This window comes from Falco biarmicus, chromosome W, assembly GCF_023638135.1.
Source record: "Falco biarmicus isolate bFalBia1 chromosome W, bFalBia1.pri, whole genome shotgun sequence".
Classification (NCBI taxonomy): Eukaryota; Metazoa; Chordata; class Aves; order Falconiformes; family Falconidae; genus Falco; species Falco biarmicus.
In genome coordinates, this window is record NC_079310.1 from 19860902 (window position 1) to 19885235 (window position 24334).

A 24334-nucleotide genomic window follows, 5' to 3' on the forward strand; every position below is an offset into this window, starting at 1 on the left:
AGTAAACAAACTGGTACGTTCTACACACATTAATTGGCAAAAAATAGCACAAGAAGCAGCTGCTCAGGGAATATTTGATATTGCTGAGCAAGTCAACCCCCCACAAGCTTTCCCTGTAACGTATCAGATGAATGCCGCTAACCAAAGACAGGGAACCTGGGAGGCTTTGATTGGAAAATATTAAGTCAGTTACGTAGTACAGTGAATGAGTCAGGCCTCCACAGTGAGCCCACCAGATATACCTAACTTTACGAAAGGGCCGTTACTGTGCCAGTGTATTCTGGAGAATAGTAACAGTTACACCAAAGGCATTTTAGTAACCCTGCCCTTAGGTTCTTCTGTAGAAACAATGCTAGAGCGAATGAGTTGGGTGCCAGTAGGTCAGCAAGCCTTGCTAGTGGAAGCAATCCAAGCAGTAGGGAGAGATTTAGTGCAAGCCCAAAGTCAGGCTTTTGCAGCGCTTGCGCCTCTGCGCCCCCCTGGGGCTACCGCGCCCCCAAAGCCAGCGACCACCACGCCGAGACTTCCTCTGCTATCGATGTGGGAAGCCAGGACATACCCGTGACCAATGTCGACAACGTCAAGTGTGGTGCCAAAATTGTCAGCGAGGGACCCACAGTACCAATGTCTGTCGGCAGACGGGAAACGGGAAACCGAGCGCGAGGAGCCGCAGCGTGTCAACCCTAATCGCGACTCCTGTCACCTTCACGACACCCCCTCCAGGAGACGTGACCAACTCTTATCGGCAGACACCGTGTTACAACCCGCCACCCGAAGGAGCCTCGGCCTGGACCTGGCAACAGCAGTAGATACAACATTAATTGACAACCGACCCCAAAACATCGCAACTCGTGTCCGAGGACCTCTGATAATTAATGGACAAAGTTATGGTGCTCTATTATTAGGGCGGTCTTCTGGTAGTTTAAAAGGGCTGTTGTAAAGTGTGTTGCTTATAGTAATAATTGTTATCATTGCACTCGTATGTTTAAGCTGTGCTCTCTCTTGTATTCAGAAATTACTCGAGCGTGTAACTGCACAAGTTTTGCTTGCGCAAAGAGAAAAAGGGGGAAATGTTGCAGAAAGGCTGTGTGATCATGGCCATGACTCCCTTAAAGATCTTTGTGAAACAAAGTTAGCGTAAGTTAGCTGAAGCAGGCCTTGCAGCTATGCTGAGGCATGCTGATAAGGAAGCTGAGAAAAACACTGACCTTGTGCCTAATGTTGTAAATAACTTTGAGGAATTCGCGTAGACTAGAGAGGAAAAGAAAATATGTAGCTAGCTATCCGCAGAAACCGCAAGTAGGAGGACGTATGAAAATGTAACCCTTTAGAGCTTAGCCAATCAGCAGATGACTTGTAGGCATAATTAACTGGAACTGTATATAAGACATAATCGCGCCGTAATAAATCGAAGCTTGCTCTATCACTCATATTGAGTCGGCCGCTTGCTTCCCCTCGCTCGTCGCAGGAAAAGTTAGAAAGAGGCAGAGAAAGAAAGAGAAGGGGGAAGAAAGAGAAAAAAGAGGGAAAGGAAAAGATAAACGGGGAGAGAGGGAGGTAGAGTGTAAGAGAGAGAAAAAGAGGAACAGGAAAGAATGCTACTAAAAGAAAGATAAAGAGAGTTAAAGAGGGAGAAGGAAAGAGGAACAGGAAAGAATGCTACTAAAAGAAAGATAAAGAGAGTTAAAGAGGGAGAAGGAAAGAGGGAGAGTAAGATAGGGAGAAGGAGAGAGAAAAAGGGATGGAGAAATAGTGAGATAAAGAGAGGGGAGGGAAGAGGGAGAGCAGACAGACAAACCAAGAGAGACAGCAAAAGCAAGTGAGAGAAAGAGAAAGCATGAGAAAGCACACGAGACAAAGCAAGTTGAAGAGAGAAAAAGTGGGGGGGAGATAAATACTGAGCAAGTGAGGGGCGAAAGCAAGAGCGGAAAAGAGAACGTGATGGAGAGGAAGAGAGCAAGAAAGAAAGCAAGAAATGAAGAGGCAGTGAAATAGAGGGAGGGAGAAAGCAAAAGTGAGAATGTGAGTGAATGAAAAGGCGGGATAGAGGGAAAAGCTAGAGAGAGAAAGGCTAGTGAAAGATATAGAAAGTGAGAAACAGGCATGTTTTTCTTCCTTTCCCTGTTTGCCTACTTTGGAAACCGTTTATGGGAGTTATTTGTGATGGCTAGCTGATATAAATCATCAGTTAAAATGCAAGCTGTTATGGTCTGGTTACTTTTGGAAGTTATTCATTGCATTACTTCTCAATCTGTTATGGAGAAAACCAGTTTATCTTATAAACTGAATGTAGATATTATCTTGACATTGCTGCTTTTATTTTTAATATTGCCAGAATTTTGGAATGCAGTTTGTTACAGTAGCATCGATGTTGTTCAATTATGTTATGGCAAGACTAATCATGTTCTGAAAACATTAACAGTGACATATTATAGTTTCAAAATATTTCCCATATCTGGGACAGAAGGAGCATTCTAGGGGTGGGTTGACCTTGGCTGGCTGCCAGGTGCCCACTCAGCCACTCTCTCCCTACTCCTCCTCAGCAGGACAGAGGGGAGAAAATACAATGAAAACCCTTGTGAGTCAAGACAAGGACAGGGAGATCACTCAGCAATTGCTGTCATGGGCAAAACAGACTTGACCTGGGGAAGATTAAATTAATTTATTGCCAATTAAAAATACAGTAGGGCAGTGAGAAACAAAGACAAAACTAAAACCACCTTCCCCACCCAACCCCCTTCTTCCCAGGCTCAACTTCATTTCTGACTCTTCTACCTCCTCCCCCACTGAGCAGCACAGGGAGGTTGGGGAACAGGGGATGCAGTCAATTTATAATGTTTTGCCTCTGCCACTCCTTCCTCCTCGTGCCGTTGTTCAGCTCCAGTGTGGGGTCCCTCCCACAAGATACAGTCCTTCATGAACTGCTCCACTGTGGGTCCTTCCCACGGATTGCATTTCTTCAAGAGCTGCTCCAACATGGGTCCTTTCTATGGGGCGCAGTCCTTCAGAAACAGACTGCTCCAGCATGGGTTCCCCACAGGGTCACAGGTCCTGCCAGAAAACCTGCTCTGGTGTGGGCTCCTCTGCTCCGGTGTGGGGCCCTCCATGGGCTGCAGGGGGGACAGCCTGCTTCACCATGGTCATCTTTGCAGTCTACAGGGGAATCTCTGCTCTGGCACCTGGAGCACCTCCTTCCCCTCCTTCTTCACTAACCTTGGTGTCTGCATAGTTGTTTCTCTCATATTTTCTCTCTCCTCTCTCAAGCTGCTGCGCAGTGTTTTTTACCCTTTCTTAAATATGTTATCACAGAGGCACCAACAGCATCACGGATGGGCTCAGCTTTGGCCAGCGGTGGGTCCGTCTTGGAGCCGGCTGGCATTGGCCCTATCAGATGCAGGGAAAGCTTCTGGCATCTTCTCACAGAAGCCACCCCTGTGGTTTCTTCTGCCCCACTACCAAAAGCCTTGCCACATAAATGCAATGCAAGAAGTAACAGAGTGTTAGAAGGAAAGATGCTTTTTCTTCTAAATTCATTGCAAGTGACAAGGCACTCTCTCATTTTGGCCCGAAATACAGGAATTCCAATATTCTGACACTAGTGTTTCCGGAAAGGTTCAATTTTATTTCTGCACTGAAACCCAGACAGCTTTTTGAACTTTGTTTATACTAGTATAACAGTGATGTTATACCAGTACAGACCTTGTAGGCTGATCAATCAAAACCATTCCTGAATTAGAAAATAGGATATGAATTTACTTGTAGTTATTTTTCTATAAAACAGTGGGTTTATCTCGGTGATATCCAATATTTGTTTATAAGCCTTGTTCTGTATTAAATAAAATCCATCGGTAAAATTCCTATGGATTTCCATGAGTGGTCCACTGAATCCAAGTATGTTAATTGAAAACTGAATCTATTGCTGCAACATAAATTGGGCAACTATTTCAGATTACTTAAGTTGCGAGCTTTTGGGTTAGGGGCTATCTTTGTTGTATATTGCGTGCCGCTTAGCACGGTGGTATCAGAGAATAAAACTTCCATATAATATATTGCAGTACTAATACATTTAATATTTTTTTTTTGTGGGGGGTGGGGGTGGTGAGGGGAGGAAGGACTTCTGAAAGCTCCTGATGTTCAGATGAGGATTAATGTTTGCATGTGTTGATATAGCAGTTTAACTATTCAGTTTCAATTGATACTGAGTGTGCTAAGAGCTTGTGCTGAGAACACTACCCAGGCAGGAGTAATGCCTGAACTCAGCATTGTTTTCTCCTTGGAAACGTGCTGCCTGAAGTGGAGAAGGCTGAGGTGAGAGTCTGTAGTCTTAATTCACTCGCAGAGGGGAATGCATCTGCCAGGTGGTGGGACCTTAAAATCCACCATTTAGTAGTGTCAAACAATTTTACTCCTTTTAGATCTGTACTAGCACTAAGCATGATGCTATGCCGTGAACATATATCAGACTGAGTTGGAACGGGCTGGCACTAAGCAGGTGTCTCTGTGCTATGCTCTCATTTATGATGTGTGTGTGGCCAATGCGGGACACAGTGCATAAGCATATCTTTTGGTGCCGAGCTGAGACAGCAAAAGAGACCAGTCTCTGACCACTGGGAAGAATGATAAAAAAATATTTCTTAGGCCCCAGAGTGCCAGCTACCTGATTAGGATGACAGCAGGAACAGGAATAGATGACATTAGTGTCACAGGGCTATAGCCTGGTTTGGAAGCTGATGCAAAACCTGTGGGAGCTAATGGGCTTTCATTGGCTTCAAGGCCTTTCACGATGGATGCAAAAATGGTTGTGTCTGCTGTGTAGTCATGCAAATCATGCCAAGTGGTTGGGATGAACCTTGGATACAAACTTAAGTGTCAGTTTTAAGGAGTGGTGTATGTGTCTGAAAATATGCTTTGTAATGCTAGGAAATGATTAAAGGGACTGGAGCATCTCTCCTATGAGGAAAGGCTGAGAGCTGGGACTGTTTAGCTTAGCGAAGAGAAGGCTCAGGGGGGAATCTCATCAATGTATATAAACACCTGAAGGGAGGGTGCAAAGAGGATGGAGCCAGGCTGTTTTCAGTGGTGCCCAGTGACAGGACGAGGGGCAATGGGCACAAACAGAAACACAAGAGGTTCTGTCTGAGCATCAGGAAACACTTTTTTTTTTTTTTTTTTTTTTCTTACTGTGAAGGTGACTGAGCACTGGAACAGGTTGCCCAGGGAGGTTGTAGAGTCTCCCTCCTTGGAGATATTCAAAAGCCATCTGTACATGGTCCTGGGCAACCGGCTCTAGGTGGCCCTGCTTTGTTGGGAGAAGGGTTCGCCGGAGTCGAGAAGACGCTCAATATGAGTTATGCATCTTGCTCAACTTTATTAGTTTCTAACACTACTTATATAGAATCGATACACATGCATATTTGTAAAGCAGAAATATGATTGGTTATTAGTCTCTAAGCGTGCGCGGTTCTCACACCCCTAATTATCATGACTAAAATAAGCATCCTATCCATGTAGATAATTGTGTTGCTATGATTCAGCCTTGTAGTTTGTTACTCCCTATATTCCCATACCGCTCCCTATCTTGGCCCTGCACCTGCTTTCCCAGCAGCTGTAACTTGTTACAGCCACTGCCTGTTGGCACAACATAATTACTTGGTCTCAGGATTCAAGAATAGCTCAAGGCTACCTTTCTTGTTAACTTCAGCACAGCAACTTCAGTACAATTCTGATTACAGGCCTATTCTAATACCAGGCCTGGATTGTGCAGATCTTCAGAGATTCTAAGGCCATGCTTCTGCAGCCATTCTTCTACACTGCTTGAGCAGGGAGGTTGGACCAGATGACCACCAGAGGTCCCTTCTAACCTCAACCATTCTGTGATTCTGTGGCATGGCAGAGAAACATCTGCAGCCACTGTTACTGATGCGTATTGGGTTTATGTGGCAAGGGTGGGGGGGCTGCAGGGGTGGCTTCTGTGAGAAGATGCCAGAAGCTGCCCCCATGTTGGACAGAGCCAGTTCCAGCCAGCTCTAAGATGGACCTGCTGCTGGCCAAGGCTGAGCCAATTGGCAATGTTGGTAGCGCCTCTGTGATAACATATTTAAGAAAGGGTAAAAAACCACTGCACAACAGCAGCTGAGAGAGAGGAGTGAGAATACGTGAGAGAAACAACCCTGCAGACACCAAGGTCAGTGTCAGGAGGAGGAGGTAGAAGAGTTAGGAGTGAAGTTGAGCCTGGGAAGAAGGGAGGGGAGGGGTGGGGGGAAGGTGTTTTTAGATTTGTTCTTATTTCTCATTATCCTACTCTGTGATTAATTGGCAATAGATTAATTTAATCTTCCCCAAGTCGAGTCTGTTTTGCCCATGACGGTAATTGCTGGGTGATCTCTCTGTCCTCATCTCGACCTACAAGCTTTTTGTCATATTTTCCCCCCCATGTCCTGCTGAGTAGGGTGAGTGATAGAGCAGCTTGGTGGGCACCTGGTGACCAGCCAAGGTCAACCCACCACAGGTGTGCATGAAGAGCAATTCATAATCATCTTGGTGTGTTTATCAGAGAGAGAGGGAGAGATGTCTTACAGTTACTATGATATAAAACAGCTGATTGATTTTTCTTCTATTTGTTTTTTAAAGACTTCCCCCCCCCATTAATACACTAAATATTTACAAGTAACTTTGACTTGCAGAAGATTACAGAAGGTAGTCTGTGAGCTGCAGAAGGTGAAAATACCTGTAAAATACATAGTGTATGCTGTCTTTGAAACAATATGACATATTGTAATACATAAACAAGAAATGACAGAATGATTAAAGATAAAGCATTAGGGCAGAAGGTTTGCTGGTATAAGTGTTTAATAGAAGGATTTGATGTGAAAGAGAGAAGAAAAATATTGGTCCCATTGCAGCTTGATGCTGTTGGAAGGGAGAGGAGGATGTTGGCTGAACACTAGTTTTCCTTGTTTGGGCTTGTTTTCTACTGCTGACACCTCTCTAGTAGGACTGGCATAGGATATGAGATTTAAAGAGGAGAAGCTGCTCTCTCTTTCCAACTCTGGAGAAGAGCATGGAAGAACATGGAAAGTATCTTGGTTAATAATCAGTCGTGTCAGAAAGTTCAGTGGCTTCTTCTCAAATTTAATATTTGGCTATGGTAACATCTCAGGGGGAAGCTTAAAAGGGATTATAAAACATTGCATGCCAACTGCTGGGTTGGGTTTGCAGTGGGGTTGTGGTAGGAGAATGTGGGGTTTATGCTATCGCAGGTGCTGTTTGGCAAGCACACCATCCATTTGCTGCTTCAGGCTTGCTTCTGGTAGTTAACAAAGGATGATGTTCATTGTCCCTTTTCTTTCAGTCAGGCACACTCTCTGTTGTTACTGAATAACCGAAATTTATCAGTTGTGTAGTCACTTAGCTTAATTGACTTGACCTGAGAATTATCCAAAATGTTTTCCTTGGTGACCTAAGTGCCAACCAGGAGCTAGGCTGTGTATTCCTGAGTCTCCAGTAGCATATGTGGGAAATGACATTGCAGATGATTTACATGAAGTAATGGTCTTCTAATAAAAAACAAGTTCTCTCTTACCTGTGTTTCAGAAGTTACCTGCTGTTCTAATCCCTTGAGTTAAAGGTGATCTCTTTATGTTATCCTGTATTTTGAAGAATGCATTAGATAATAGCCTGAAAATCTTCCCACAATCCATAACTGTAGGGGTACCACGTGTTCTGAAATTGAACAGTGAGATTTCAGATCAAATATTTGTGCCCAAATGTCTTTTTACCTTATTTTTAATCACTCATCTTTTCAGAAAATCATCATACACCTTCAGACTAATGAGCTTCTAAAATTGTATCCTTGCCTGTTTAAACTTTGATGTGAAAGTGGAATCTTTTGCAGTTGATTCTTTCCGAGGCATTCAAAACATGATGTTACACTTAGTTTAACACCAAAGAGGCATTTCAGCTCACTAATACTTGCAGCATTAATTTTCTTCCTTTTCCAAGCATACCAGCGTTTGACAAAAGTTTTGCTTGATAATTCTTGATAGTACTGCATTTAGTGGTATTTGTTCTAATGGTTATACCTCCTTGCAAGCAGATGGCATTGATTGCCTTCCCTGTTCTTTGTGTGTTGGGAGGCAGAAGACCTGCTGATGCAATAGTGTACCTTCAGTGATCGTATTTCTGAAGGCAAGGTGTGTGATTGTTCTTGATTTTTAGAAAATGAGATCTTGCACAGACAGTCAAGAAGCAGATGCTGCGGCATGATGTTCCAGCGTCCATTGGAGACACAACAATCTGCACCAGGAACTGCATAGTAGAGAAGCTCATTTTCATTTTCTTCATAAGGAAAATAAAAAAAAAAATAGACTCGGAGAATGTTAGTATGGTTTTAATAGGATCAACCCTAATACTTTGCTATCATTCAGGTAACAGGCTATAGTTTTATGGACAGTATAGAACACTGAAGTTAAGGTTTTAGTATACCAACCAGAGTATGCTAGATGTATACAAATAATTTATAAATCCATAAAAATATAGAATATTAAAGGTGATAGAGGATGCATCCTATAGATGTGTTGTGACCTTGAACAAAGTCACTTAATCTCTGCTTGTCTGTTCCATGCATATAATATTATTTATCTTTATAGTTTGGTGTGGTATCCTTATACTGAATAATAAAATGGCTTGAATTTACCTAACTGTCACCTGACACTGAGGGGACAGACAGGTTCTTTTAGGGATCCTTGGCAGAATGATGATGACACTAAGTTGCATTTACAGTTAAAGCTTTATTTGTTTTTAATAGGATTTTATGATTAGCATAGCATAGAATTTATGATCAGAATAGCACAGGATTTCTACAAGCAGAATCAGCGTAGCACAATTTTATAAGTAGCATAGCACAGCTTAGCTTATGGTTTCTAATCACCTGGACCCTCTGCAGATCGGGTCAAGTCTTAATACTTGGTTTGCCGTACCAGTATAACAATCATAATCTAGCCTTGAAAAGCATATAAAAGAATATGAGTCACTTAGTCCTCGGAGGAAACAGACAACGGTGGAAGCGTCCCTGGCCACTGGGAGGTCACGGATCTTGCTGGTCAGCAGCAGTTCCAGTCCAAGTTCCCACTTAAGACCTGTAACTGCTTGATTTTTATAGACAGCGCTCTGTGTGCTGCTACGCTTCCCTGTTCTGTGATGGGGTCATTACCACCACCTGTTTGGCTGGGTGCCTGGGACCTTCAAGGCTGGTAAGGAGGGGAGTAGTTGGCCTGGTGCCCAGGAATCTTGAGGGTGGGGTGGGGGGAATAAAAATCTGTTTCATTTGTCTACTTGGTTTGCAGGACCTTCAGGTCCTGATAATGAGGGGAAAGGGGACTAGTACGTGACCTGCTAGGTCACAGAGAATGGCCGTTTGCCTTATACAATGGCACCAGTTATGTGCTAACTATATTACCAGGGGTCAGGAGCAGAGGGTAGAAGTCACAGTAATGTGAGAAAGAGAGCAAGAAAGTAGTAAAGTGAGAAAGTGTGTGCCAGGTAGTGAGCAGGAGGGAGGGAGAGCAGAATAAAGTGATTAGGAGCAAGAGTATGAGAGACAAGAGGGAGAGAGAAAATTTGAGAGGGAGAGATCTCAAAGGCAAGAAAAGTGAGAGCATGAGAGATAGCATGAGTGGGAGGTAAGATGGGATCAAGTGGGCATAAGTGACTGCAAGTGAGAGAAAGCACAAGCAAACACTTCTGCAAGAATGTGTGAGTGAGAAAGCAAAAGAAAGTGCAAGACGTTGAGAAAGCAAAAGATGGAGAGAAAAAAAAGATAAATTGATGGAAAGTAAGAGTGTGTGAGAAAGCTCGAGAATGAGAAAGTGAGCGTAAGCAAGAGAGTGGAAGTGAGAGTGAAAGAGAATGAACAAGTGAGTGCAAGGAAGTAAGACCCAGAGAAAGCAAGCTCAAGGTGAGCAAGAGCAATAGCAAGAGAGGAAATCAAGAGCAAGTGAGAGACAGAGAGAGCATGTGAGCAAAAGCAAGCATGAGAGCAAGTGTGAGAGAGCAAGAAAATGCAAGTGAGCAAGCGGGAGTGTGAAACCACTAGAACAAGAGAGAGTGTGAGAAAGTGTGAGAGCAAGTTAGAGCAAGAGTGAGAAAGTGAGAATGAGCAATAATGAGAGCAAGAGTGGGAAATCGAGTGCAAGCACATGAGCAAGAAAGAGTACGAGAGAAAGAGTGACTGACAGCAAGAGAAAGGATAAGAGAGAAAGTGAGAGTGAGAGAAAAGTGAGAGCAAAAGAAAGAGAAAGTGAGAGAGCACCAGAGAAAAGGCATGAGAGAGAGAAAGCAAGCAAGAGATAAAGGAACAGGGAAAATGAGTGAGCAAGAAAGCAAGACAGCAAGAAAACTAGCATGAGAGTGAGAGCAGCTGAGAGCAGCTGAGAGGGGGGGAGAGAGACAGCATGCAAGAGAGAGACAGCAAGAGCAGCACAGAGTTAAGGACAAGGTTTGTGATATAACATTGTCTCTTCCATCTAATTCTCATGTCATAATGGTTTCCAGGCTCATGTTGTCCTTACTTTGGGGCGACAGCTTTATTTTGAAAAATATTTTTTGTGTGAAATATTGTTTCATAGTTTATTTTGTGCTAATTTATATTTGGACTGAAACTATACACTCTCTCACTCTTCCTACTCTTGCAGAACTGCCCTTCTCCCTCTAAGGTTTTTCTCTTTTTTTCTTCATCCTTTCTCCCTGCATATTCTGGTGGATTCTCCTTTCTGCTCTCCCACTCTCCACAGAAAAGGAAAGCACTATGCAAATCTCTCCACATTTGTCCTCTCCCTCTTTCCACTCCAGATGAATTCTTTGATAAGTAACATCAAGCACATGTAAATTCAGACAGCTATCTCCTAAAAAAGGATGAAATGCAATCAGTTAATTTACTTATTGTTTTGTTTTCAAGTCAGCTGATTCTGGTTATTTCTTCCACAGACTGAGAGTTGTCTTTCCTCAGGTCTTCTAATGTGGCCTAGATATTTTCTCTGTATGTTTTCCTTGATGCCATTCTCTACTGCCAAACTATTAAAGCTAAGAATAAGAAGGATGCAAAACAGACTGGATTTTGAAACATCAGGTGAATGTTCCCTCCCTCAAGCCATCCCACAAAACCACAAAAGATAAGCAGGTTTAGCACTTCCACTACTGGAGTAGCAGCACTAAATCCTAACCACTGCTTTGAAACCAGACATTCAGAAGCAGCCAAATGCAACAACCAAAGGTAACTTCTGAAGAAGGAGAGTCATTGATAATGATCCATGTGTTCTAGATGGGGAAACTAAAGTGATTGTTCATTTATTTGTCATCACTCTGATGCAAAGAAAAATGGTCAGAGAATTGCTTGATAACTTTTCAAACACAAGATAATTTTTATGAATCTGTGATGCTTTATAGCTCAGTTACCTGCATGTCATAACTTATCCTACATCTCCCAAGCTACTCCCATGGTTAGAGGCAGATGAAAATGCCTGCAGTAGCTCACAAATATTTCTATACTTAAGTATCATATATTTAAAAATGATTTTTTTACAAGATTAGAAGCAATACTTCAGACAACTAAGAACTCCCCCTGCTCCTTAAAAAAAAAAAAAAGTGTTTTCAATATTCTAGTCCTGAAGATACAGACAACTAGATTTTGCCTGAGAGCCCTTATTCTGGAATAAAGAAGGAAAAACAGGAAAACTTCACTGGCAGAATAACTGGGGGAAAAAACATAAACTGTTGGAGGGTTCTCAGGAATTCGGAAAGTTGGAATTAACCTCTGGCTAAAAACTGTGATGCGATACAGACAAAGATCAATTATGCAAGCTTTATCAAATGTGTTCTGAGGATCTCTCAGATATGTTTTTGCCACACTATTACAGTGTTCAGTGTAATCACCCATCACGACCCAATTAACAGACCAAAGCACTGCAAACCACTCATGCAAACTGTCAATCCCCAAAAAGGGTAATCGATAAAAATCATATTTGCTAACTGCTCAGACTACATGCAAAGAAATATGCACTTTTGTCTGCTGAGCTTTAACTTTCTTTAATGGTATTAGCATTGTAATAACTCTACTTATCTTTCAATTTTAGATCTGATTTTTCCTACAATAGCTAAACTTACTACTCAGTTATATTTATGTAACATAGCTCCACTTTAAGATTAGTCTTCCTCTCAAAGATTTTTTCTAGGTTTTTTTCTGCTGTTCTCATTGAAGCTCATTTTTGCTATTGTTTTAGTATATATTCCTCTTTAAAACTAAGTTTAACATTAAAAATTCTCTTTACTCAGACCAACCTCCCAAGCATCCACAATTTCAGAATTTGATCATTTTGTACATTTTCTGTTTCAGATTCTTTGGTAGCATTGAAAGAGCTGGAAACAATAGTGATGTTATCCATTAACAACTCTGTTTAAGAAGTATTACCTGCAGTATTGACCTTCATACTACAAAGACCCATTTGATCCATGAAACATAACATTACTTTGTCATTGACCTTAAGGTTGGTGTGTTTGGGGTTTTTTTTTAACTGTGACTTACCAAATGAAAATACACTTTGAAACTCACTTTGATTTTTTTTTTTTTCCCCCAGAACATAGTTTTGTGCTCTGGATAGCTTTTTCATCTTTTCAAAAGTAAATTATAGAACCTGACATGACCTAACTTTATCTGAAATTAATCTGTTTTTAGTAGCTCACACTTCTCCAGGTACTGTGGATTTTGGAAATCTTTTTTATGCAGCTTATGGCCCTTCTGCTCTATTCTTGTAATTCTTCTTAAAGATTATATTTGCCCACAAAACCCCACAATTATTTATGCTGCTTTCACTGAACCACTCAGAACCTTCCTCCATCTCCAGACAGTAACATCTGCATTTTGAACAGTTTAAGAACTGTTATCCATTCACTCCTCTCTTTTTCCCAGAAGAAACAATATGCCTAGTAGAGTACTTTCAGAAAGAGGTTTAAGAGTTTAGCTGTTACTTGTTTTGCAATACTTTCTAGTAGCCCAAATCAGCAATTAAGTCCTGCTGCAATAAACATGCCTAGCAAGAGAGAGCATCACCCAAGAAAATTGACCAACTGTGAGTCAGAGTATTATATTTTGGTATACTTCAAAATAGGCCATTAGTGTCCCAAAATTTCAGATTTGGCTCAGTATCCCAGTTTATGCACTTGTACTTGATTCCAAATCTGTTTTGGTATTAAAGGTCTGTCAAACAGAAGATTAGTCAAGCAGCTCCAGTGCCAGCACGATCCACAGTGGAGCACTCTAGTGCGGTGTAGAGATGGGTTTCCTGAACCAGGGAAACCTTAGGGGAGTGGAAAGACCTGCCAGGAGCCCACAGCTCATGCGAGAGCAGCTGATGAGACCCGGGCAGGGCCAAGAGCTACCACCACCAAGCACCCACACCTATAAAAGAAACTCCTAGGGATTTTTTTTCAGACAGGGTGTGGTGCATCAGCAAGGGCGTGGCATGGCAGTTTAACAAGGTGGGCAAACAGGATGTGGTGGGTTAGCAAGGTGTGGTGCAGCAGTTTGTGTGGAAGGGTGTGCAGGAAGGGTGCTGTAATTTTGCCAGTTTGACCAGGGAGCAATGGCATATACCTGGCAGAAGGCCATGTCCTCTCTAAACTCTCCACCTGCCATGACTGACACAGCTTCCCAGACAGAGCTCCAATGGGAACACACTGTTACTCGGGTGTCAGGCTGCAGGGTGTGCACTACTCTTATACCAGTACCGGAGGGCAGTAGTGAGCACACCTGTGGGAGGTGCACCCAGGTAGAGGAACTCCTCAGCTTAGTGGCAGAGCTTTGGAAGGAGGTGAGTAGGTTGAGGAGTATCAGGGAGGCTGAGAGGGAGAGCAGCTACTGGAATCGCACCATACCTTCCCTGGGACAGGCCTGTCAGGCAGACAGGACATGTGATACAGAGGATTCCCTGTCCTCTCTCCACCTGGCAGAACGCAGTGACTTAAGGGATAGGGGGCAACGGTGACAAGTTCCTGCCTGGTGCAGAAGGTACAGTCGCCTCTGTGACTACCTCACCTTTCCAGGTGCCTTTGTACAATTGGTATGAGGCTCTGCAAGTGAAACTGAACAGTGATGAGGATGATGGTCCATCTAGGTTTGGGGTGTTGCCAAGGTTAAGTTAGCTATGCCCTGCATCAAACCCACTTCCATTAAGAAAAAAAGATGAGTTGTTGTCTCTTTTGAGGGGAACAGAAGGTCCAGTTTTTTAGGGAAAATGTGCTGCCTCCCTGGGTTAAAGATGTGATGAGAAAGCTTCCTACCCTGGTACAGCTCTCAGATTATTACCTGTCATTACTTTTTCACATAGGCAGTGCTGAAGCTGCAATAAGAAGTCCAAGGTCAATCAAAAGAGATTCAGGGCTTTGGGGTAACTGCTTAAGGGATCAGGAGCACAAGTATTTTTTTTCTCTTCCATTTGCAGGGAATAATGCTGGAAGAAACAAGAAGACCAAGCTGATCAATAACTGTTTCTGTGACTGGTGTCACCAGCAGAATTTTTGGGGTTTTGATCACAGGTCAGTCTACATGACACCAAGCCTGCTGGCAACAGATGAGGTACACCTTTCTCAAAGGGAGGAAAAGATCTTTGTGCAAGAGTTAGCAGGGCTTATTGAAAGAGCCTTAAACTAGATTTGAAGGGGGAAAGGGATAAAACCAGGCTTGCTAGAAATAAGCCTGGGGGTGGCATGCCAATGTCTGAGGGACAATGTGGTAGTGAGGTCCTTCAGCCTGCTCCCCAATGTGCTGAGTACACTGGAGCACATTTGAAATGTCCCCATACTAATGCATGCAGCACCTTAGCTATCTCAATGGGGGTAGGGGATGGAGGTCCATGTGGCAGCAAAGACGCAAGGGTTGTTGATGTGCTAGAAACCACGGAAGCACCTGACAACAGTCACATAGGAATTAGGTCTTCTTCCCCCAAAAAGGTGGCAGGATCAATAGCCCAACTGAAGTGCATCTACACCAATGCATGCAGCATAGGCAACAAAAACAGGAGTTGGAAGCCATTGTGAAGCTAGAAAACTATGATAAAGTTGCAATCACAGAAACATGGTGGGATGACTTGCATGACTGGAGTGCTGCAATGGATAGCTATAAGCTCTTCAGAAGGGACAGGCAAGGAAGGAGAGGTAGTGGGGTAGCTTTGTGTGTCAGGGAGTTTCAACTGCCTAGAGATTAATGATGGTTACAATAGGGTTGAGTGTTTATGGGTAAGAATCAGGGGGAGGGCCAACAAAGCGGATATCCTGGTGGGAGTCTGTTATAGGCCATCCAACCAGGATGAAGAGGCAGATGAAACATTCTAGAAGCAGCTGGGAGAAGTCTCATGATCGCTAGCCCTTGTTCTTGTGGGGGACTTCAACTTAACAGGTGTCTGCTGGAAATACAGCACAGCGGAAGGGAAACAGTCTAGGAGGTTCCTGGAGTGCATGGAAGATAACTTCCTGACACAGCTGGTGAGCAAGCCAACTAGGGAAGGAGCATTGCTGGAACTGTTGTTTATGAACAGAGACTGGTGGGTGATGTGTTGGTTGGAGGCCATATTTGGCACAGGGATCATGAAATCACTGCTTTCAATACTCAGAGAAGTAAGGAGAGGGGTTAGCAGAACTGCTACCTTGGACTTCTGGAGGGAAGACTTTGGCCTGTTTAGGGGCCTGGTTGACTAAGTCCCTTGGGAGGCAGTCCTGAAGGGCAGAGGAGTTGTAGGAAGGCTGGACATTGTTCAAGAAGGATATCTTAAAGGTGCAGGAGCAGGCCATCCCCATCTGCCAAAAAGACGAGCTGGCAGGGAAGACTGGCCTGACTGAACAGAAAACTTTGGCTGGAACTCAGGAAAGAAAAAGAGTTTATGATGTTTGGAAGAAGAGGCAGGCAACTCAGGAAAACTACAAACATGTCATGAGGTTATGCAGGGAAAAAAATTAGAAGGGCCAAAGCCCAACTAGCCCAACTTAATCTGGCTACTGCCATAGAAGACAATAAAAAATGTTGCCTAAAAGACAATAAAATATGTCAGCAACAAAAGGAGGGCTAAGGAGAATCTCCATCCTTTATTGGATGCGTGTGTGTGGGATATAGTGACAAAGGATGAGGAAAAGGCTGAGGTACTTAATGCCTTCTTTGCCTCAGTCTTTAATAGTAACACCAGTTCTTCTCGGGGCACCCAGCCCTCTGAGCTGGAAAACAGGGATGGGAAGCAGAATGAAGCCCCCATACTCCAAAGGGAAATGCTTAGCGACCTGCTACACCACTTAGATGCACACAGGTCTATGGGGACGGATGGGATCCACCCAAGGGTACTAAGGGACCTGGCAGAAGTGCTCACCAAGCCACTCTCCATCATTTATCAGCAGTCCTGGGAGGTCCATAAGCAGACCAGGGAGGTCCCAGCTGACTTGAGATTAACCAAAGTGATGCCCATTTACAAGAAGGGCCAATAGGAGGATCTGGGGAACTACAGGCCTGTCAGTCTGACCTCAGTGCCAGGGAAGGTTATGGAACAGATCATCCTGAGTGCCATCACACAGCACATACAGGACAACCGGGGAATCAGGCTCAGCCAGCATGGGTTTATGAAAGGCACATCGTGCTTGACTAACTTGATCTCCTTCTATGACAAGATGACCCACTTAGGAGATGAGGGAAAGGCTGTGGATGTTGTTTACCTGGATTTTAGTAAAGCCTTTGACACGGTCTCCCGCAGCATTCTCCTGGAGAAACTGGCTGCTCATGGCTTGGATGGGTATACTCTTCACTGGGTTAAAAACTGGCTGGATGGCCGAGCCCAAAGAGTGGTGGTGAAGGGAGTTACATCCAATTGGTGGCCAGTCACAAGTGGTGTTCCTCAGGGCTCAGTATTGGGCCCAGTCCTGTTTAACATCTTTATGGACGATCTGGAGGAGGGGATCGAGTGCACCTTCAGTAGGTTTGCAGATGACACCAAGGTGGGTGGGAGTGTTGATCTGCTTGAGGGCAGGAAGGCTCTGCAGAGGAGTCTGGACAACTTGGACCGATGGACTGAGGCCAATTGTATGAGGTTCAACAAAGAGAAGTGCCGGGTCCTGCACTTAGCTCATAACAATTCCATGCAATGTTACAGGCTTGGGGAAGAGTGGCTGGGAAGCTGCCTGGCAGAAAAGGACCTGGGGCTGCTGGTTGACAGCTGGCTGAGCATGAGCCAGCAGTGTGCCCAGGTGGCCAAGGCGGCCAATAGCATCCTGGTTTGTATCTGAAACAGTGTGGCCAGCAGGACAAGGGAAGTGATTGTCCCCCTATACTCAGCAGTGCCTGAGGCTGCACCTCGAATACTGCGTTCCATTTTGAGCCCCTCACTTCAAGACGGACGTAGAGGTGCTGGAGCGTGTCCAGAGAAGGGCAATGAAGCTGGTGAAGTGTCTGGAGCACAAATCCTATGAGGAGCGGCTGAGGGAAGTGGGGTTGTTTAGTCTGGAGAAAATGAGACTCAGGGGAGACCTTATTGCTCTCTGAAACTACCTGAAAGGAGGTTGTAGCAAGATGAGTGTCAGTCTTTTTCCCAGGTAACAAGTGATAAGACAAGAGGAAACGGCCTCAAGTTACGCTGAGGGAGGTTTAGATTGGATATTAGGAAAAAATTCTTCACTGAAAGGATTGTGAAGCATTGGAACAGGCTGCCCAGGTAAGTGGTTAGGTCACTATCCCTGGAAGTATTTAAAAGATGTGTAGACATGGTGCTTAGGGACATGGTTTAGTGGTGGACTTGGCAGTGTTTATGGTTGGACTCGATGATCTAAAAGGTCTTTTCCAACCTAAACAATTCTATGATTAGTGTTACTACCTTTTACTGCTTCTACCACCTTCACTCTTCTAATCATCTGGAAGATATCTACAGGCCACAGGGAAACATTCTTTTTTAAATACAGGTTTTTATTTTAATTTATTAGAAGAATAGTGAGAACTCTGTATTCATAGAATCATTGAATGGGTTGGGTTGGAAGGGACCTTTAAAGATTATTGAATTCCCACTTCCCTGCAGGGGGCAGAGACATCTTCCACTAGATTAGGTTGCTCAAAGCACCATCCATCCTGAAATTGAATACTTCCAGGGATGGGTCATTGTCCTGGTTTCAGCTGTGATAGAGTTTATTTTCTTCCTAGTAGCTGGTATAGTGCTGCAATTTGGATTTAGGATGAGAATAATGTTGGTAACACACTCTTGTTTTTAGTTGGTTTACACTAAGTCAAGGACTTTTCAGTTTCTCACACCACCCTGCCAGCAAGTAGGCTGGGGGGCACAAGAAGCTGGGAGGAGACACAGCCAGGACAGCTGACCCCAACTGACCAAAGGGATATTCCATACCATATGACATCATGCTCAGTATATAAACTAGGGGGAAAGTTGGCCAGGGGCTATTGCTTGGGAACTGGCTGGGCATTGGTCAGCTGGTGGTGAGCAATTGCATTGTTTATCACTTATATATTCTAATTCTTTTATCATTATTGTTATTATTTTCCTTTCCATTTCTGTCCTATTAAACTGTCTTTATATTAACCCACTAATTTTACTATTTTTTTTTCTGCAGTTCTCTCCCCCATCCCAGTTGGGAGGGGAGAGAATGAACAGCTGTGTGGTATTTAGCTACCTGCCAGGTTAAACCATGACAGGCATCCTCAACTTCTTTGGGCAACCTGTTCCACTGTCTCATCACCCTCAGCATAAAGAATTTCTTCCTTATATCTAATGTAAATCTACCCTCTTTTAGTTTAAAGCCATTACCCGTTGTCCTGTCACTACAGGCCCTGTTAAAGTCTCTCTCCATCTTTCCCCTTTATGTATTGAAAGGGTGCAACAAGGCCCAGAGCCTGATATTTAGTAAAGATATTGCTTTGAGAAGTTAATATTGTTCACATTTGGTTTCATTTTATTAGTCTAAAGAACCCACTTTCCTTTAATAGATTAATGTAAGACATTATAATTATCAAAAATAAGGCAAGATTAAAATCTTTCTTATGTCTGAGATTTTGCTTCTTTTAGAAGTAAAAACAGGAATCACTATATGAATTTAAGAGTTGTAATTAAGAACATTACAAATCCAACTTAAAAAAAATAAATGGCACGAATAATTATGTATTATGCAAGTAGAACTGGAAGTGTAAAACATTTAAGCAACATTATTAGGTGCAATCACTTTTACAAGCAAGCCACCAGACAGAAAAAGTACTAACAAATTATTCATGTCTGAACTTGGCAAGACAGCCACCAGCCTCTCTATAGATGCAGTGATACAATTACTGCACAGGACCAAAGTAACAACATGCACAAAATGTACTAACAATTGTATGTCTGATTTCCTGAAACAACAGAAGAATCCTGCCTAAATATTTCACAGAAGTATAAGATTTCTGCTTTCAAGTTTTAATGATTCATGGTCTAAAGTTGTATTTTTAAGTGTCCTCATTCTTCTACACAGCAAAAGACTCCACAAAAATAGGTATTTATATCACTTTTTAGTTTTCAACCAGAAATACATTTTCATAGGGAATTTCAATAAACAGCGGTGTTTATTTCTTAGACAAAACCTCCATCTCTTTGGCATCTGACTGTATTCTGGTTTTCAAACTAAAGACTACATAGGAAAAGTTTACTTTAGAGATCATTGTTCAATACATTAAATTTGCAGAGGTGCAGTTAACTCTTTAAAATACACATCGGTTGTAAATATTCTAAGCCAGAAAACATTAACCAAACCAGTAAAACGTAGTCTACTGGGCTCCTCTGCCTTCAGTTACAATTGTGGAGTAAGTGGCAGAATGGAAAGAACTCTTCATTTTCCACAACACATGCACTGACCAGTGCTTGCTATTCATTCTGAAGGAGAAACAAAAACCCCCTGAATTGTACCAGAAACAACTGATCAAATAAGTTGTGCTTCAAAACAATGTGATCTTAATTTTAACTTCTAAATAAGTAAACCAAAACAAAGTTGCACACTGCTTCTGTAAGAGATTACACCTAAAAATGTCTAAACCCTTTTTTTTAATTTTTTAAACATAAGTTACTAACATGTTCTAAATGTATCTAAGAATACAGCTGTCAAAACTGCATTTGATAGCATATTTGGACAAAAAATTCTTAAGCAACAAATTAAGCCAGTATATTCAATCTACTCTGTTGAATAATCCAGAATCAGCTCTTCAGGGCTGATATAGAAACGCTTCACTTGCACTCCATCTAAAAATCTGCCTTCATGTGCGGTGAATGAAGAGACGGGATGCAGCTTGATGCAAGCAAATGTCAATTTATTGTACAGAAGCACGCGTTTTTATACACTTTCAGAAGCTGCGCGTTTTAAACAGATTGGTTCTTGAAGCTAAGCATTGCATACTAGGCAATCCCTGATTGGTGGTTAACTACCATCAATTAACAACAAGGTGTTACCTTTCCTTGGCGCCATCCTTGGCGCCATCCGTCTCCCACTCCCCTGTGCTCTGCAAACATGCCTCACCATGTTAATTGTTGTCTAGACAAGCTCGAGTACATTCCCCTCAGCTAACTGATTGCCACGCCTGGTCCTAGATTCCAGACCGCTCCTGCATCTCCCCCTTCCTGTTGCACAAAAGAACCCCTGAAACCGAGCAAAAACAAGGCACAAGTAATAGAACAAATAAAAAACCAACTAAGACATATTATCAATGTAAAAATAACCCACTGTCTTTGTTCCGTACAGTTTTACAATTTCCCCTTTTTGTTTTTGAACAGCTAGTACCAGGTTTGCCATGTTCTGCAGGGCCCTTGCAAACATGACAGCAACCAAGGTAATAGCAAACAAACAATACTGCCAATCGAGTGAATGGATGCCAAAAAAAGGCTGAAATTTTCTCAGATTTTGATAACATGTTGCTGCAATGGGGCGCCTAAAATCCATGCAGCACATACCATCAAAATCCTCACAGCCATGTCCTTGAACCAACACCAAAAAGCAGTGGCAATTTTGACTCACATTCTGAACTGCCTAACAAACAAGGTGATTTAACTCTTTAATGCTTTCTCTGCTGTTACTCTGGATAAGAGAAGAACCGCTGCGACACGTTCCCATCATAGCCTCCTACTACATTAGCATCTACAGAAAGACAATTATCGACAAAGTGTAAACAATATCAGCTTCTTTTGGATTAACATTATACATAGGTGGAAGGGCACACCAAACAAGAACTGGTTCAGTCAAAAAGTTCGAAACATCGCATGCCTTCTCTGAACATACCTCTGGGGTCATTCCCTTCATTCCCTCTCTTTTTTATGCAGAGAAACACTTTTACTATAACAGAGAAGCCCCTATTTACATCTCTGAGCCCGGACACAAACCGCAGCTGTATGCTCCACCAGGCTCAGGGCAGAAATCGTTCATGTAGTTACATAGCTATATATCACTACAAGTATGCAGATACCTATTAAACACTAGATAACCATGTTTATCTTTCCTAGTCTCCTTCACAATACCCAGCTGTTCTCTCATCTCTTGTTAGGTCAAATATTCTCCAGCTTCCTCTCCTACATCTCTCTTCAGACATTCTCTATCCTCCTCTTTTTTGCTTGTTAATTGTGACAGGGCAAAGGTTGTGTGTAGCTGGGTGACCATGACCTGATTTATGTTACAATCAACTAAACACTGAATACAGGAAAAAAAGGTATGGGAGACATAAGGCAAACATCAATAAGGTGGTTAAAGATAATTATAATAAAACCTGTAATACTTTTGAGTCATGGCCCAAAGTTTCCCAGCTGTGAGAAGAGACCAAAGGCATCCCGCCCCTGGCTCTGTTGCAGATCTTTGTTTTAAGGCTTTTGAGTTTTGTATGCTTTTGTGGATTGATTCAGAGTGGTCACTCAGATTCACGTAACACATCCTATCAAAGTCTTCACACTTGTGTCCCTGTGCTAATAATAAAAATCAATAGCAACTCGGTTCTGTAGCAACATATGATGGACAGAATCAACATCTGTTAATAAGCCAGAAAAAAAATTAGTATTTGTAGTATTACTTTGTTTAGCAAGCGAGCAGCCTAATTTACTAATCAAGTTAAAAGCGTGTACTATTCTTACAGAAGAGACTAGAGAAGCAAAAATGTGTTATGCTGCATTCCAGAACTCAGCCTGAGAATTACAGTCTGCTGTGAGTTCTGCGTTACAATCATTTGACACGTTGGGGTTGCGATTGTGAAAGTTGTCCATTTACAATTTTCATTGGCATTATCACAGCTAGTTGTTTTAAAAGCAACCCTTGAGCTTCCTGATGTTCGACTTGTTGCAAAATATTCTGAAGCCAATCAATAAAGTTAATATTACAGTTAGTGACTCTCTAGGGCCCCGCAACACTGTGGCAAGACTCCCGCATCCTGACTGCTTTAATAGCCATCTCATTCATTTGCAAACAGTTGTCCCTGGGATACCTTGCCTGAGTCACAGAATCGGCACACTTATTTTCTCCAGCCAACTGCTCCTAGTTAACAGCAATTCGCCGATTAAGGTTTTCAGTCAAGGCCACTACACATAGCTCACAAAAATCAGATAACCACATCATATACTGTATCAGTTAGTACCATACAAAGCAGTAACTTCCAATCATGCAGTGTGAGTGTATAAGGCTCTGCCATCACTTCAAGAAGGGACATAGCAAATGTATTATGAATCCTCTCTTCCCGCACTGCTTTGCTTAACTCTTTAACAGACTCGTATTGCACAGGCTGCCACCCTGCAGGTTGATTTGTCTGACAAAATACTGAACATGCCATAGCAACTCCCAAAACCCATCACTTAAGTGTTTCCCACTTGCATTCCTGCCACCAATCCCTCAGACTCCCTTTCACCCTCCCCAAAAATACAATCAATGCATCAGGAGAGATGAGGGGGTGGGGAAAAGGTCTAGCTCCTTTTCCAGATCTATAGGACCTGGATTAAAAGGTTTATCAGTGTCAATAAAATCATTGTCCGAGTTGTCCTGTTCCCGTGCTTGGTCCTGTGTTGTGAGGGTCGCTGCAATCAGTGACAGAAGCTTTGGGGGCAGAGGAAGTGTGGACAGAATCGCCATCGCTGACGGTGTCTTGAGAAGAGTCGCGCTGTCGGTGGAATTTACAGCTTCCTCTGGTTTAGCACCGTTAGTAGAATTAGTCCACACTTGGCAAAGAGTAGTCAGAATTTGCCACCAAGATGTTAAATGCATTCCCGACACGGAGTTCCCCTCCGCGGCAGCATCATACAATTGGCTGCTGTATGTACACACTTTCATTCTTTCAAAGTCTCTAAAGTTTCTTGGCTGCTCACCTGTCTCGATGAATACAGGTGTTATCCTCGGGGTTTAGGTTGTCCGCCTGGTCCAGACAACAAGACGATCGTTCAGCCAAGCCATCTCCTCCGGAACGCAGCCCTCTTCCACGAGCTGTCTTTTTTCCGTCCTTATTCTTCCAAGGCTTCGGAACACCACCATAGGGGTCACCATTTGAGGAGACTGAGGCACGGACTCCCTGATCTGACTAGAAGACCCTTTATGAGTCCATGTACGTCTCTTTCTGGGGATGAAGCCTGATTCCCCATTACGGATTTCCCACAGCTCACTTCTCAACTCCGGAGGGATTTAAGGCCAGCTCCTGCTTCCTTTCAGCAGGTCATTCAAAGTTCTGTGGGATTCGCTGCATGTCGCTCAGATAGGCGATTCGAGAGCCCTTCACGTTAGATCCTTAAACGCATCACGTCGGGGTCACCAATTTGCGGCGAATGAAGAGACGGGACGCAGCTTGATGCAAGCAAATGTCAATTTATTGTACAGAAGCACGCGTTTTTATACACTTTCAGAAGCTGCGCGTTTTAAACAGATTGGTTCTTGAAGCTAAGCATTGCATACTAGGCAATCCCTGATTGGTGGTTAACTACCATCAATTAACAACAAGGTGTTACCTTTCCTTGGCGCCATCCTTGGCGCCATCCGTCTCCCACTCCCCTGTGCTCTGTAAACATGCCTCACCATGTTAATTGTTGTCTAGACAAGCTCGAGTACATTCCCCTCAGCTAACTGATTGCCACGCCTGGTCCTAGTTTCCAGACCGCTCCTGCTTTCATGGATCTTAATAAAACTGTTCAGTGCTTCAAATAAACTAAACTTCTGGTGCAATGCTAGAGTTATTTGACATCTTCCATTACTATACTATATGGGAATCATGAATTAAAACGAAAAACTTTATTGACATACTGATGCAGACATTCTAGTGCATTTACTGGAATCTGAA

The 24334-nt window shown here is 43.0% G+C and overlaps 1 protein-coding gene across 2 annotated transcripts in view; it reads left to right on the forward strand.

Moving 5' to 3' along the window:
- Window positions 1–9297, forward strand: part of LOC130141971 (small conductance calcium-activated potassium channel protein 2-like) — a 35449-nt gene extending 26152 nt beyond the window's left edge. Inside the window, exon 4 of one of the 2 annotated variants that reach the window (XR_008819235.1) lies at window positions 1475–6224. Coding sequence is in view for 1 of the 2 variants with exons in the window: in XM_056323336.1 (XP_056179311.1) it covers window positions 8096–8105 (10 nt within the window). In the remaining variant the exon portion in view is untranslated. Of the gene's footprint in view, window positions 1–1474; window positions 6225–8095 lie in introns of those variants that run through there. The other variant, XM_056323336.1, reaches the window with a different exon arrangement.
- The last annotated feature ends 15037 nt before the right edge of the window (window positions 9298–24334 follow it).